This window comes from Astatotilapia calliptera, chromosome 18 (genome assembly GCF_900246225.1).
Source record: "Astatotilapia calliptera chromosome 18, fAstCal1.2, whole genome shotgun sequence".
Taxonomy (NCBI): domain Eukaryota; kingdom Metazoa; phylum Chordata; class Actinopteri; order Cichliformes; family Cichlidae; genus Astatotilapia; species Astatotilapia calliptera.
In genome coordinates this window covers 32,611,171-32,627,192 of record NC_039319.1, presented here as the reverse complement: position 1 = coordinate 32,627,192, position 16,022 = coordinate 32,611,171, and the positions used below count along the sequence as shown (strand labels likewise).

The 16,022-nt window shown below is 41.3% G+C and overlaps 1 protein-coding gene across 5 annotated transcripts in view; it reads left to right on the top strand.

Annotated features, from left to right (window-relative positions):
- Window positions 1–16,022, top strand: part of LOC113009992 (nucleoprotein TPR-like) — a 34,545-nt gene that overhangs the window by 17,497 nt on the left and 1,026 nt on the right. Inside the window, exons 24-53 of one of the 5 annotated variants that reach the window (XM_026148733.1) lie at window positions 1,492–1,608; window positions 2,113–2,316; window positions 2,506–2,699; window positions 2,914–3,061; window positions 3,770–3,907; window positions 4,724–4,855; window positions 5,010–5,140; window positions 5,361–5,571; window positions 5,657–5,806; window positions 6,147–6,239; window positions 6,392–6,496; window positions 6,687–6,899; window positions 7,237–7,275; window positions 8,011–8,205; window positions 8,366–8,477; window positions 8,590–8,783; window positions 9,463–9,533; window positions 9,720–9,919; window positions 10,067–10,270; window positions 10,403–10,527; window positions 10,850–10,921; window positions 11,492–11,707; window positions 11,791–11,989; window positions 13,086–13,282; window positions 13,660–13,731; window positions 13,818–13,906; window positions 15,111–15,223; window positions 15,318–15,416; window positions 15,519–15,660; window positions 15,847–15,944. In XM_026148733.1, coding sequence (XP_026004518.1) covers window positions 1,492–1,608; window positions 2,113–2,316; window positions 2,506–2,699; window positions 2,914–3,061; window positions 3,770–3,907; window positions 4,724–4,855; window positions 5,010–5,140; window positions 5,361–5,571; window positions 5,657–5,806; window positions 6,147–6,239; window positions 6,392–6,496; window positions 6,687–6,899; window positions 7,237–7,275; window positions 8,011–8,205; window positions 8,366–8,477; window positions 8,590–8,783; window positions 9,463–9,533; window positions 9,720–9,919; window positions 10,067–10,270; window positions 10,403–10,527; window positions 10,850–10,921; window positions 11,492–11,707; window positions 11,791–11,989; window positions 13,086–13,282; window positions 13,660–13,731; window positions 13,818–13,906; window positions 15,111–15,223; window positions 15,318–15,416; window positions 15,519–15,660; window positions 15,847–15,944 — 4,273 coding nt within the window. Of the gene's footprint in view, window positions 1–1,491; window positions 1,609–2,112; window positions 2,317–2,505; window positions 2,700–2,913; window positions 3,062–3,769; window positions 3,908–4,723; window positions 4,856–5,009; window positions 5,141–5,360; window positions 5,572–5,656; window positions 5,807–6,146; window positions 6,240–6,391; window positions 6,497–6,686; window positions 6,900–7,236; window positions 7,276–8,010; window positions 8,206–8,365; window positions 8,478–8,589; window positions 8,784–9,462; window positions 9,534–9,719; window positions 9,920–10,063; window positions 10,271–10,402; window positions 10,528–10,849; window positions 10,922–11,491; window positions 11,708–11,790; window positions 11,990–13,085; window positions 13,283–13,659; window positions 13,732–13,814; window positions 13,907–15,110; window positions 15,224–15,317; window positions 15,417–15,518; window positions 15,661–15,846; window positions 15,945–16,022 lie in introns of all 5 variants that reach the window. The other 4 variants (XM_026148730.1, XM_026148731.1, XM_026148732.1 and 1 more) reach the window with 4 other exon arrangements.

Sequence of the window (16,022 nt, the reverse complement as noted above, 5' to 3'; positions counted from 1 at the left end):
AAAGAAAAATTAGCAGTTAGAGTCAATCATGATGACCAATGAGAAGTAAATAGGCTTTGACTGTGTCAAGTTAAAATACATTGTAGAACCTTTGTAAAACATTTAAGTCAGTGTTTGTATATTTGAGCCTGTGTGTATAATTTTTGTCCCTGTGTTGATTTCTTTTACGTCATTACGGCTGTATGCCAAATTTACCATCACATTCACACCCATGATGTCAACTTCTGACCACAGCTGTAAATGTTGACTCGATGTCGACTTCAAGATTCTACCATACGTACAATACAAAGGCAACAAGAAACGTGAAAAAAATAAGCCAGGCAGTCACAAACTATTTGCACATTTGTATATAAGGTGCTTTTCAAAAATGCTTTAACAGAGCATCAGCTATTTCTACTCTCATGGCAATGATCATTAACTGGCAGCCACATGATTAATTGTGTATGCCATTGTCACTAGGAAAGTAAGCCCTGAAGATGGCTTAATTCAGGTTTTTCTACTAATCCCTATACCGTGTGTTTTATCGTCTGCATCCCAAATCAGTACCCAACTGAGGACCCACTTGGTGTAGGAATGGGTAATATGGCCCAAACACGATATTTCAGAGTATTACCACGATAGCGATAAATTTGCCAAAATACAGAAAAAATTGGTTGTTATTCATTTGACAAAATAAACGTAACACATTGACTTGAAATATTCTATGAAAACTACCTTAAAAAGTGCAATAACTTTAAGAAGTATAAAACTAATTTCTCCCCCTGCTCTTTGCCTCAGACTGAGGTAAGGCTGTCATACTACTTGACTATAAATCTGTGGTTAGTACATAGTAATTCACAGATAACAATGAGTCTGGGAGTGCCGTCTTGAAATCATATCATATCTTTTGGCAAACAAATGGTGACAGTTTGGGTAATATCGTCTATGTCCAGGTGAATAGAATCAACCTTTTGGGATTTACTTACCTGGATCATTGAGAATGCATCAAGTCATGCAACTGGCGAGAGACTTGGTGATGCCATGCTGAACTAGCTTACTTTGTTTTAGTTTGTAGCATTAGCTGCAGAGCTTTCCTCCCAGGCTTTCAGACATTCCTGATACAGGCTTGGGTGCTGATGCTTAAGAAGGTGAAATAAGTTAGAGATATTTCCCCCCTTCGACATTACAGGCTTTTTGCACTGGTCTGTTGTGTATATGCTGGTTTGTATCTAAAATAATTCCACACCACTAAAGTAGCTGCTCTTTTGGGAATTGAATCTCCAGCAGTAACGCTTCCAGCCATGTTTGCCTTCACCATCACAACTTTAATAACTTTGTGCTGCATGACCCACGTGAGCATAATTATTATGAATGATATGACAAATTAGTCACCAACAATTATTTGTTTTTAAAATGCAAATTATAGAATAAGCTCAATTGTTCAGGCACATATAGATCCACGGACAACTTGATAATGCAATGACCGTAATCTCCTATACTCTCTTTGTACAGGTGTGTGAGCTGCAACGCAGTCTGAAGGCCAGTCGGGTAGAGCAACAGGAGGCTCTGGAGAGGGCAGCTGCTGCTGTAACTCTGGAGCAGAAGGCTGTGCAGGACAGTCTGCTGCAGGTACACACACGTGCATTGATTAATATACTTGGTTTCTACTGTACTCCTACCAGTTTTTACCCTTCAGCCGTAAAAAGGTGGTGGGGTATTGTCATCACCCCACCACCAACTCATAAACAAGGCAACGTACATCTTGGATTAGCTTGAATCTCAGTGACCTTGACCTAATTTTCAGAAATTCTTGTGAATTTCATAACTCAAAAAAGAAGTTATCTAGATTTTCAAATTGATAACATAGGTGCATCTACTGAAATTCTTGAAGGAGTTTGAGGTCAAGGTCACTGAGATTCAAGTACAGAGTAAGTTTTCCAAAACTCTTGTGGACTTTATAACTTGACAACAAGGTGATGTAGGATTTTGAAAATGATATCATAAGTGTGTCTACTAGGAGGCTGAGGGGTAACGCTGGTGGTTGCCAGTATTTTCTTTTTAATTTTTGCCTACAGTAAGAAAACCACACTTGACATGCAACTGAAGGTCCCTCCCCTTCTCTTCTCCTGTCAGACTAAGCTAGCTGGAGAGGCACAGGCTAAGTATGAGCGGGAGCTAATGCTTCATGCTGCTGATGTGGAGGCTCTACAGGAACTGAAGAAAAAATTCCAACAAGGAGCAGCACAAAAGATGGAGTTAGAGGAGGAATTGAAGAAGACCACCTCCCTCCTGCAGGAGAAAACTGCAGCCTGGAGTACAGCAGAGAAAAAGCTGAAGGTAGAACAACAACCCAATAATCTTAATCGGGCAAGCTAACATCCCTCTTTTCACACAGGTCTGAATAACTGTTTGAGATATATAAAGTTGAACAAACCACATTATGAATCTTAGTTTAAGAAAATTAAAATGTAATTAGAAGACTGTTTGTGAATGATCGTAACAGTCCTTACTATGACTGTCATTCAGGAGGATCTGTCAAATCAGAGCCGTCACTGTGAGGAGTTGGGAAAGCAGAATTCCCTCCTGCATGAACAAATGGATGAAATAGCTGCTAAGAGCCGCCAGCTGCAACAACAACAACAACAGCAGCAACCGCAGCAGCTTGACTTGTCATTCAGTGAGGAAGGAAAGACCACTGAGCAAATACTAGAAATACTCAGGTACTGTAACACGAGCTGGTTGATCAGTGTTTGTGTTATTGTGTATTGAAAGTATTTAAATAGCTGACACTGCAGTTTATTTTATAATAGAGTATGTAAACATCGTTACCTCTGAAGCACCTTATGATGAAATGAAATTCTAATAATTCTTTCATTATAAATCTTTTACTTGTTCAAAGTAGAACTGAGTGTAAAATGTGCGTTTGCGGTGCAGGTTTGTGCGGCGGGAAAAGGATATCGCTATAGCGCAATGTGAGGCGTCTGACGGAGAGGCTCTTCGTTACAAACAGCAAGTGGAACACCAAGAGAGAGAATTAAAGGAACTACAAGAAACCCTAAATGCTGAGAGGGAGAAGATGCAGGTATGAGTTGGGGGAGTGTTTGATCTGTTTTACCTTTGATCAAATAACATATCTTGATCCATGCTCAATCATCCAGGTAAGTAAATCCCAAGAAGTCACTTGGATGAGTGATGAGATGTTTCTCCCATTGAAAACGCTACGTCCAGATGAACAGAATCAACCTTTTGGGATCAAATAACGTAGTCAATTAAAAGCTGGTGTATATAGTGTGGTGACTGTAGATTAGTTAGATTAGTGAAGCTGTGACAGCAATATAGTGGGAGGTCCTGGTTTTTGTTGCCGTAAGAGTCACCTCTTGCCTCACTTGAAACACCATAATGCTGTAACTTTAGCCGAGTAAATGTAAATAATATCAGTTTGCTCAAAAAACAAAACAACAAGTTATTTTTGGAGGAAAAAGAGGCCTTGATTAATATTTGAGAATCTACTACAGAATGAAGAGCTTCATTATACTTTGTAAAACTTTACTTCCACAAATTTGTTACTATGCAACTTCTTGAACACTGTGAGGTTGATAGTCAGTTCAGAAACTTGTATTGTAAGTACAGAGCGTCCGTACCGGATTTAGCAAGAAAGAGTGTTTTTTTTGTTTTTTGTTTTTAAAAATAAGCAGCAAGTAGGATGCTAGTGTGACTTTTAAATGTGCAAAGGACATAATAGAGAATACTGTTTGTTACTTCTCTGTATATGTTTCTTCCTCTATGTCAGGCTACAGCAAAAACTCTAGTGCAGCAGGAAGAGCAGCTAAAGAAGATGGAGACTATCAGTGCTCTTCGAGAAACCAACAAGATGCTCAAAATGGACCGAGATAAACTGGAGCAAGAACTGCAGCAAGCTCAGGCTAAAGTGAGTTTGCACTGCACTGCATGTCACCATTTGTCTTCATGTTTGTCTTGGCCAGTTCCATCTTCTTTTTTTCTAACTGTAACCTTTCTCTCCAAGAGCTATAACTGACAAAATAACTTATCTTCAATGCATAATATTTTCAAAAAAAAAAAAAGATTGAACGTTACAATCTGCAATAATAAACAGCTGAAGAGAAATGGCTCTGCTACTGGAAACAAGTTCAAATAACGTACCCCCCTTTACCTGACATACTTCACCTTAAGCAGTTGCAGCAAATTTCTATAACAAAATGTTGTGGAGTCAGTTACAATACAGATCGTCACTACAGCATACCTGGAAGCCTACTGCAACTACTCTTGTGTACAGTATATACCACGTTGGTTACTTTTTGTGCTGCTGCAATATTATCAGGCAGTTCTATTTATATCCGTCAATAAGAGGCAAGAAGCCGCTGCTATGTTCTCCTAAACAATAGATGCCACCGCTCGAGCATTATCACAACATAAGCACTTGTATAGGAAGGGAGGAAGTCAAAACCAGAAGAAATGACTTTTTTCCCCCCACAAAGTTACAAGTTTTCAAACTGTAGCAATATCGCACTGTAATTGTATATATCTCTAAGCTTCTGTACTGGAATGTCATTAAAATGGCAGTAAAAAACCAACACGATCGTATACTTGTGTCTTCAACCGAGCTTTGCAAAGTGCCAAGTTACAGAAATCAAAAGGTGCACATCAGCTGAAGTGATACAAATACAGAGAGTCTGGTGTCAAACATGCAGCAAGCTTTAAAACGCCCAACATTGTGTCTCACCAGATCACAAAACTCCAGTCAGACATCAGCCCTCTGCATCACTCTCTGTCTGTGCTGTCAGAGAAGAATGGCTCCCTGCAGGCTGACAAGAGGCTGTTGGAGGAAGACTTTAAACGATTAAAAGCAAAAAATCAGGTAATGCCACTCTGTGGAGGAGGTTGAGTACATGTGTAAATGCTTTTTTTCTCTCTCTCTCATTTCTGTAACATAGTGGCTCCATAGTGTAGTAGTTTATACATTCAGTCAGCAAGCAAAAGATTTAGAAGATTTGTGATTTTGATTTTTACAGCAACTGATCAGCCAACAGAAAGACGGTGATGTTGAGGAGAGACAGAAACTCACCACGGAGAGAGAGGCTCAACAGAAGCGCATCACACAGCTGGCTGAGGAGACAGCCAAGCTGAAGGCTGAGCTGGCCAGGTAGAGCAACACACACAGGCTTACACCTGTTAAATACACTAACGCCACAAAGGTGAACTGAACGGTACTTTCCCAACTCTAGTTTCTTTTGTGTGGTTTGTACCAGACTTTTGCAGTTTTGCTGCCTAAGTGATCGGAACCTAATTTCCAGCAACTCAGTAGAAAATTGATCAATGCATCCAAAAAAATAACCTTACACAGATGATTATGTGTGAATCAGATCCAGTGCGAGTGGAAATTCAGCTCAGTCGCAGCTACATGGCCTCAGAGAGTCTGTTGCCCGCCTGACGTCCGAAAGAGACTCTCTGAAGAAAGACCTGGAAACAAAAAACAATGACATTGTGGAGAAGAACAAGACCATAACCCAGGTGAAGAAGATTGGACGACGCTATAAAACCCAGTACGAGGAGCTCAAAGCCCAGCATGACAAGGTGCGGCGATAGGTTTGTGGAAACGGTTTGGACCCATTGACCGTGGAGAACAACTGCAATGGGGATTTATGTTTGTCTTTTCCAGCTGGTCAGTGAAACAGCTACTAAAGCAGGAAGCGAGGTGGCTCCAAACCAGGAGGTACAGCAGGAGTTGAATAAAGCTCAGGAGCAGCTCAGCAAGACCCAGGAGGAGCTGAGTGCCCTGAAAGGAGAAGTGCAGAAAAAACAGGAGGAGGTGAGCAAAGTTAAACATGACCAGCGCAAGTCTTTATTTTTTTTCCCAACTTAATTTTTTATCATATTTACCAAAAAATTAAAAAAAGGCTCATGGAGGGATTTAAGATATTTGGAACAAAAAAGTTCTGCTCTATGCATCTAGATCAATTCCTATCCAGTTAATCAGCAGTCCACCCAAATAACTTTGATACTTAATGATTGAAGTCAATTCAGAGCAAAAAATATCTCCTAGTTTTATTTATCACACATAATTATGTGTGATATTTATGTGTATTGAGATACACAGAGATGCAATAGTGGTTCTGTTTCTTTTAGTTTAATTGTCAGTTTTTCACCAGGCCCAGAAGTCCCTGCAGGAGCTGGAAAGAGCCCAGAAGGAAAACCAGCAGCTCAAGGAAAAGGTCCAGGAGGTCCAAAACCAGCTGACACAGGTACGGTTTGACAAAGTTAGGTGAAACTGCCTGCAAGTCTTTATTCACAGATGGGAAAAATGAACACCATATTCAGATAGCTGCTAGCTCAGATAGCAGATAGCGTGTAGATTCATCATGCCATTGGCTCTGTCATGTCTTTGATCCTACAGCTCCAGTCCCAGCTGTCCCAGACCCAGACTCAACTGCAGCAGAATCAGAACCAACTAACCCAAAATCAGAAAGAGCTTCAACAAGCTAAGAGTCACACCCAGCAGGTGAGAATTCTTGCAGGAACAGGGATTTTACCTATTTGCTAGATTTGTGGTTGACCTTTTATTTATTTGGACTATTGGTCTAAAGACTGTTAATGCACATGAGCTCCATCACCAGATCTAAAAGAATCCCAGCCAGTATCTGAGAATAGGCCTACAGTAACCACATTACCTGCTTCATTTTTTCTTAAAGGTGCAGAACCAGTTAAAAACAGCTCAGTCTCAAGCTCAAGCCCGTCAGAACCAGATTCAGCAGCTCCAAAGGGAGCTTCAGCAGGCTAAAGAAACCCTTCAGCAGAACCTCACCAGTCAGAAAGAGCTTCAGCAGACCCACCAAACCAGCCAACAGAGCCACGACCAGGAAATCTCTAGCCTCAAGACTGCTCTGAGCCAAGCAGAGAGTAAGGTGAGCAACAATTATTAACAATGTGAGGTCATGTGATGATGTGATGACCCCCCCAACTCTGTGATGTCAAAGAGTTATCTTTTTTTTTTTTCTGGTGCTGATATGCACCAAAACTATTTTTGACAAAACAAATTCTTTGCACATTTCACATCTTCATGTAATATTTGTGTAAATATTGTCCTAGTATGATAAAAGGCTCAGTTTACATCACAACAGTTTACTTCTGCAGTCTGACAGCTTGGTGATGAGCCTTCTTCTTTTAACAGTATGTAGTATTTTTGTCATATTTGCAGTAAACTAACAAGTAGTTTCTGTATCTGTGCTTACCTCCTAACAGGTGACTGAGCTTCAAGGCCAGTTGGAGAGCTTGCAGAAGGTTAGGAAAGAGATCAACATCATTCAATCAATTTTCAGTGGATTAGTAATGCCAGTCATATCCCCTTGTATTTTTACCTGTGTTATGTGATCGTCTTCAATCAAAAACAACGTGGTTTTCCGTTTGTGCTAAACAGATCAAGTTGCAGGAAGACTGAATCTGACAAATTGTTAAAGTAGTGAGTGAAGGTTGTGTTGGTGTGGCCAAAAAGGGTAGAGCAACAAACATAAAAACCAGACTTTGACTTTGACTGTAGTTGAAACCAATAGTAAATACAGGATTATTTGGTTTACACTTAACAACTGTCAGTCAGAGTTTGGTTACAACAACTACTTGGTTATTTGTGAGAAAAGGTTCTAGTTTGTGTTAAAGTAGACTTCACAATGTTATTTTAAAAAGGCCTTTCTACCAGACAGACCTGAAGGGAAACCTTTGCCATGAGCAGTCTTTTTTCCCCAAGTGGCAAAGTGATGACACTGAATACTCGAACAGTTTGTTTGTTTTTTGCTTTTTTACTGTAATCGTCTAAACACTAACCAAGCAAGTAGTCAATTTGAGGAAGAAGACTATATTAGGAACTATGAGTTGTTAATTAATGTCCTCTTCTTTCCTTTAAAATGTTATTTAACATAATACTTTTTTCTCAGTGAAATTTGGAGAAAAAGATTTAGGCAATTTAAATGTCTTGCATAAAATGGTATTTTAATCTTTTTGGCACGTTTACCTCCCCTTCAGACGGTTGTTGAGCGTGAAGCAGACATAAAACATCTGAAGGAGCAGCTAACTGAAGCCAAACAAGCTAATGAAGCAAGCCGAACCGCACAGGCCAGCCAAAACCAGAGTTCCCAGTCTGTCCACTCAAGTGATGCTACCGCAGCTGCTGAGGCAAACCAGGCACAACAAGAGGAGCTTGCAAAACTCAGACAGGAGGTATCTGAGAATCCTACATACTCCAAACTACATTCAAGTCCAACTGTCGTTCGATTTCCCTCCATAATCGTTTAACGCAAGCACAGTCTCTTATGTTGAATTTTACGCACTAAATTAAAATTAGATGTTGTTTTTTTTTTTTTATGAATGTTTTCGCTAGCTATCCGAGAGCAAAATCAGAGAGGAGCAGCTCAAACAGCAGATGGCCGACAAAGAGGAAAAAACTAAGAAGGCCTTCCTGGGAGCCAAGACCAAAATCAACCAGCTAAACAGTGAGCTCAGAAAAACACTATAATATGAAAATCTGCTGACAAATATCACCAAACAAACAAGCAAATATGCTTAGCGTGACTAAAATTTGTGACTTGCTTCCTTTACCTTCAGGTGCTAAAGAGCAGCTCAGTCAGGAGGTAGAAGAACTGAAGCAGAGTAAAGAGGAGCTGGAGGTGAGAATGAATGCCCTCAAATCTCAGTATGAAGGACGACTTCTTCGGCTGGACAGAGAGCTTAGGGAACGGAGAGAGACACAAACGCACTCTGACACCAGAGAAGAAACACAGGACCAGAGTGGAGCTAAGGTACAGGATGGACTTGAAGGCACACATTACATAGAGCATGTTTTGAAAAAACTCACCCTTTTCTTGTTATAATTGTCTAAAGGTATGCTAAAACTCAGATTTGTTATTTTAATGTGCATGCATGTTTGTATGTCGCAAAATTAAGAAGAAAGCCAAAGTGGTATAAGAAAACCTTCTTTACAAGCTAAGATGAAAATATTACAGAAGCAAAGTGTGACTGACTGTGCTAGACCAACACCAGAAATAGAGCCTTTATTATGGATAACATAACCCATCATTTTGTGTTATTACAATAGTATTTCTATGAATATTTAAATATTTTATTTTTCAAAATGTTCCAAAATTCAAATGTGAAACCTTGTTTGTCTTAAAATTGAGGTTTTAACAATACAGATATTTTACAAATGGTTATATTTTTAAAATTACAAATTGTATGCTTTAAGTATTTGCAAATTTCTCAAAATATCGTTTTAAAAATACTCTGGAAACAATATTTTACAACTTTGAGAAAGTGTTTTGTTTTTTTTCCCCCCGAGGAATTGAATAATTTTTTGTCTAAATTGCAACAGTAAAAAAAAAAAATGCATTTTTTCCTGTAATTAGTTTGCTTTGGCTTTGCTAAATTTATTTCCATCATGTGATTGTGGTAATGATCAAGAACACACCTGTTTGTCCTTAGATGGGTGATCAGACGAGGTCTGCAGACCAGAGACAGATATCGTTGAAGAGTCCTGCACAAGACAGAGGAAGGTAAACTATAAATTGCTCTGAATGATTGTAAACGTTTCATACAATGTCAAGTCAGTGGACGTAATGAGGCTGTAGTTTGATGAACTTAAAAACCACATTACAAAGACGCCAGTATGAACTCTCAAAGCCTGAAAGAGAGCTTTTCTAAATGTAGAACAGACACAACAAATCGCTTTTCTCCATCAGTTCCACTCTGTCTGAGCCTCCAACTGCCAACATCCGACCCACCCCAAGTACTCCATCTCCTAGCAACAAGCCAAGTCCCTCTCCTGGCAGCAAGGCCACGCCTCGAGCCAGCATCCGTCCTTTGGTTACCCTGGCAACTGTCCCTGTCCCAACACCTATGGCCACAGTAATGCCGACCACACAGACTGAAAGCCAAGAGGGTAAGAACAAGAAGGCCATCCATTCAACAATTTTCTTCTAGAAGAAGACAACTGAAATAAAAGTAGATCTCTGTTGGAGATGCGCTTTGAGATTTTGAAGCAGTATGTGTCAGTATATGTCAAAGTGAAATGTGTTTCTCCTAGCAGTGCTGATGAATACATCAGCCTCTGTGCACTCTACCAGCTCCAGTATGGTGAATGCACCCACCTCCATATCTCAGCCAAGCAGCACTCAGGCCACAGCGTTTGTTCAGCCCACTCAGCAGCAGGCAGCCAGTCAGGATGCAGGGCCCAGCGTGGAGGCAGAGCGGCCATCTACATCCTCATCCCCCTCCTCTCTGAGTGTAACAGGTCAGAAAGAGAAGCCTGAAACTTTACTCACAAAACACCTCAACAGTAAAAAAAAACTAAATATAGTACTGAAAATGTTGATGGTCAGATTCTTAACTGAGGTCCTGGTGTGTTTTTGTGATGCCACTAAAGCATCTTCAAAGCGAAGCAGAGATGATGATGATGATGAGGAGGAAGAAGAAGAAAGCAGACCCGAGAGCTCACACACACCTCCAACCACCAAAAAGCTACGCCTCAAAGCAACAGCAGCAATGCAGGTAAACACAAAAACCCAGAAACTAGAAATAGAAGTGCTGTCATTCTTAAACTGTTAGTTCTAGGGTATCTTATGTTGTGTGAATGCTGATTAAAGACAGACCTGTTCCAGGCCACTTGAATTTTGCAAACTGATGAAAGTCTGGGAATTTTAACTGATGTCACGAAGAAAAGTCCAGAGCTTCCTATTCGATATCTGCAGTAGGAGCCATTTTAATCTGTTGTGTCAAAACCTCAAAAGCTTGGCACGACATTATCAGTTGTTTTGTTGTCTGTGTGTGTTTAATAAATGTAAGTCAAACTATGGCCCTTGGTGTGTTTCAGGTGGAAGGTGATGAGGAGATGGAAGGAGAGCTCAGAGATGAAGAACGGCAGGATTCACCAGATGATAATCAGGTCTGTTGTCAAGTCAACTCTTCTGGTTCAAGTAAATGTTGGTTGTCATATGACCATAGAACTTAAAGTTAGTCGTTAGCTGATAGCTAGTTATCTCTGCTGATTTCTAAATGCAGAGATGCTTTTGAAAGCAGCTACTTTACCTGATTTTCCAGCTCTAGCCAATGAAAAGGCTGCTTCTGGATAGTTTCTTCAGAAACACAGTATTCAGGCCTTTGGTTCATCTTTCCACTGCCAAGTTACATTTAAGATTTCAGATGTACAGCATGGTGAACAATTCACAATTATAAACCGTATTTCTGAAATGGGTGACTAAAAGCTGTCTTGTGTAAGTTGTAACATGCAGTGGGTGTGATTTACATCTATTCTGCACATCTTGTTCAAAATCGGGTATGCAGAGGATATTTACCTTAAACACTTGCATGATGCTATGATGTTGGAATATAAAGCGCACATTAAAAAATAAAAAGGCTCACACAACTGAAATGTCTTGTCAGATTGTTTGCATATGAACACAAACAGGCCTGCAAAGGTGTGTGATAAGACCTGATTTTTATGTTTGGGATGTAGGAGCTCCCAGAACAGAGCTTCCCAGTCTTATCGGGGGACGACAAGGAAAGTGAGGAAGAGGGCGTGTCCCAGTCCGTTCCCACTGACCTGATGTCCTCCCAGGGCTCTGCCATCATCCGAGATGTGATTGTGATCGACACCGACAGCGAGAGCCGCGAGAGTAAAGATGGAGAGGAGAAGGAGGAGGAGGAAGAGGAGGAAGAAGAAGATGATGAGGTGCTGCTGCTTATCACTACCTTATGCAAATGTTTTGAGTTTTAATCTAATGGCAGGTGTTAATTTCTAACTTTGTCTGTTAGTATAAAGAGGATGAGGATGATGAAGAAGATGACAATGATGCTGCTGACAGCGGAATGAGAGCGGGAGAGGAAAGTAACGAGGACAGCGGAGAGGCCGAAGAGCAGAGGCGGGAGGAACTGACAGAAGGCACTAACACTGAGGAGAGTGTGTGTGGAGCACCCTCAGGCTCACAGCACCCCAGTGAGCCAACAGCCAGTGGTGAGCACCAAGGCCAGCTTACATCTCATTTCATGGTCAAAGGAGCTTGCAAAGAAAAGCGTCTGGACTTCTTTAAGTTACTTGAAGACGTTTCACCTCTCATCCGAGAAGCTTCTTCAGTTCTAAGGTCAAATGGTGGAGAGTCCCAGATATAAACCTAGTGAGAGTAACCCCCCACAGAGGGACAAAAGGACCCCCTGATGATCCTCTAATCGCCTGAGCCAAGGTGTGAAACTGGGTGTGGGTCCCAATCAGCCAGAGTTTCGGGTGAGTTCATTGTGAAACCTGGCCCCACCTTATCATGCGAATTCCTGAGATCAGATGGCCCAGGATGTGAGTGGGCATTAAGGTGTCTGGGGAGGGAACTCAAAACTGGATTATAGATGGATTATAGATTATAGATCTACATTGGAGAGACCAAACAGCCACTTCACAAGCGCATGGCACAACACAGAAGAGCCACCTCCACAGGACAAGACTCAGCAGTCCATCTGCATCTTAAGGATAAAGGACTCTCTTTCGAGGATGCCAATGTTCACATTTTGGACAGAGAGGACAGATGGTTTGAAAGAGGAGTGAAAGAAGCCATCTATGTCCACTGTGAGCGACCATCTTTGAACAGAGGTGGGGGTTTACGACACCAACTTTCTGCCATCTATAATCCAGTTTTGAGTTCCCTCCCCAGACGCCTTAATGCCCACTCACATCCTGGGCCATCTGATCTCAGGAATTCGCATGATAAGGTGGGGCCAGGTTTCACAATGAACACACCCGAAACTCTGGCTGATTGGGACCCACACCCAGTTTCACACCTTGGCTCAGGCGATTAGAGGATCATCAGGGGGTCCTTTTGTCCCTCTGTGGGGGGTTTCTCCCACTAGGTTTATATCTGGGACTCTCCACCATTTGACCTTAGAACTGAAGAAGCTTCTCGGATGAGAGGTGAAACGTGTGCAAGCAACTTAAAGAAGTCCAGACGCTTTTCTTTGCAAGCTCCTTTGACTACAATGACCTGGATGACTGAGAACCTTCACAGACATCTCATTTCATGCATGCTTCTCTCAAAATCGCAACCTGACACACTCATCTCTTCCAGGTGAAGGCAGCGGTGATGCCCCATCAGAGTCCAACCACCCTAGAGACCCTTTACACCTTCCTCCAACCTCTGCCCCCTCACCTTCCTCATCCTCCCTCACACCCCGGATGCCACACACACGAAGGCCCCCACACCCACTCCCACCTCGCCTCTACATCCAGCCTCCTGCTCCTGAGCTGGGTCCCCCACAAACACAGGTGATAACCTAACAGACATTTCTTTTTTTTATTGTCAAAATATATGTTTTGGATTTGGAGTGAGCTTACTTATCATGAACAGGAGGCAGGTTTGTTATCCACATCGGCTAAATGAGTGATGCAGTTTAATTAAGAGTTTAGTAGAAAGATGCCAAAAGCGTTTTGTTTAGATTCATCTGGGAGTTTTAAGTAAGTCAAATTAATACATATACTGTCCAGTTATTTGGTGTTATATAAAGCCACCTGAAATCACAATGCCAATCAGCAAAGACTGATTAATAATACCGATTAATAGTGAATGGTAAAATCATTACATGGAAATATAAGAGGAGAAGAAAGCAGCACTCTGACAGTAATGGTGTCTGTGTGTGAATCAGAGACAGGCCTCTCAGCTGCGCAGACCATCGTCAGGACGTGGACCTCAGCTGACTCCTGGAATAGGCAGTATGGTAAGAGATGTGTGTTGTGAACTTTGACCATATTATTCAGTTTCTGTGGATCAGCTAGCCTAAATGTGCCTGTGTGTTGTCAGCAGCCTTTCTTTGATGATGATGACAGAATGGTTCCCAGTACTCCCACTCTGGTTGTTCCACATCGTACTGATGGTTTTGCTGAGGCTATACAGTAAGAGAGAGAGAGAGACAGACACACACACACACACACACACACACACACACCTGGCTCATAATGTCTTCCATCATGGCTGATGTTTGTAGATCGCTGTATAAGATTCTGTATATTATCCTGGAACTTTATTTATTTATTTATTTATTTATTTTAAAGAGGATTAAGTTTCAGAGAGGCAAATCTAGTGAATATAGTGGTTGAAAGGTGACTTTTGTGTTTGTATGGAAGAAACTCTCATTGCTTTCAATGCACTGTGGGCTGGAACACAATAAGCTCAGGTTGTTCGGCCTCCGATGCCTCAAGATGTTAAAGTAAGGAAACTATTTCAAAATATTTCAGTTGAGCTCTGGATGATACTCTACTGTGACAGAGAAGCTCAAAGTGCAAGTCATAAAGGGACTACTTTATAGAGTCAGAAGTGGTCTAGAGTTTGGTCAATAAGTTGATCTTTGAGAGGAGATGGGACAAATATAAATTGATTCAAGGCTGGTTCCCAGAACCTGTTGATTAGGCCTCATATTTTAATTCAATGGACACAATATTAGGATCCCTATGTTTTCTGAAAGCAAAATAAAGAATAATCTAGTTTAGGGCAAAAGACCAACTTCACACAATCTACTGTTTTTTAAGGTATGAGTCAGTGTGATAGTCCATCACGCACTAAAGATTCCCATACTTTACTCCACTGCTTCACTTTAACTTTCCTTCACCCCGTTATTTTGTGTCTTAACTGGACTGTTTCTAGACATAGTGGTATCATAAGATCTCAGACTCATTATAGATTTATTAACTCAGGGATTTTTGAGGTGAGATTTTCATGGAGACAGAACAGACAGTGGTCTGCTGCTCCCTGTGTAGAGAAACCTGTCAGTTACAGTGTCCGTATTTCCAGCAACCAGGTAAATAAGTTAAAAGCAATTTAACCTTTTAGAGGGGAAAACTGCAACCTGGTACAAAACTAGTTTAAAATGGCAGAGAGAAGTGATTTCCTTTTAGAAAAGCATTCAAGTGGCCAATTTTAGCACTTTTGTAGGGGATTTTTTTTCTTTCTCTAATTGCAGCAACTAATTCTAGAAGGAAGCTGCAGATGAAACATGTGTTCTTAAGTGAAACATGCAGAGAAGGCAAAGGAGACTACAAATGTGGGCTGCTGAAAAGATGCATTTTAACACGTGTTTAAGCAGATGTTTTTGATCTCCAGCTCACCTCAGGTAGCAGGTCTGTCCACCAGATTCAGGTTTGGACCCCCTGAAGATCTGCTGCCACAGACTTCAGCCTCACACTCTGACCTGGGACAGCTGGCTTCTCAAGGAGGTACTGCACAAACGCTTAATTGTAACTTGTGCATGCAGTCTGATACTCGAGTTAAAACATTCATTTTTTTGTGTCAAACTAAATCTGTATGTAGGTCTCGGTATGTATGAATCTCCTCTGTTTCTGGCTGCTCATGATGAAGATGGAGGAGGAAGGAGTGTCCCCACCACACCTTTACAAGTGGCTGCACCAGGTGAGAAAAACGCACAAACCCCGAAGACGAGATTTCCTCAGTCGGCGCTGTCCAGCTCTTGGGCTCAAAAGCTCAGTATTCCCTGTGTCTCTGTTTCATCAGTGACAGTCTTCACTGAATCCCTGCCCTCAGACAGCAGTGACAACATGGCGTCCCAGTCAGTTCCCATGGTAACTGCCTCTACTGGAATGGCTGCTGCTACAGATGATGGAGATGAGGTGTTCATGGAGCAGGAAGTGGAGGGGTGAGCTTTTAAGTTTTCAGTTTTCATTTATGTAGGATTTACTGTCAAATTATTTTTTTGGACTCATAAAAATCTAAAAAAGAAGCTTCTCACATGGTGTTAAAATAGATTTGTGAGAGAAATGTTGACTTTTATTTTAAACCTGACACCGCTGGAAGTTTTCTCTGATTGTGGATGTGTTTCCAGCCCTGGAATTGAGTCTACCCTGGAGAGTCAGACAGACATGGAATCAGCAGGACAGCAAAGCGATGATGCGTCACTGCCATCTACCAGCCAAGACCCTGGTAATGTATTCTTTTTACTGACCGATAGATGTCAAAGCAACCATATCCTGTGCAAAGTTGTTATAAAGGTGAAAACTG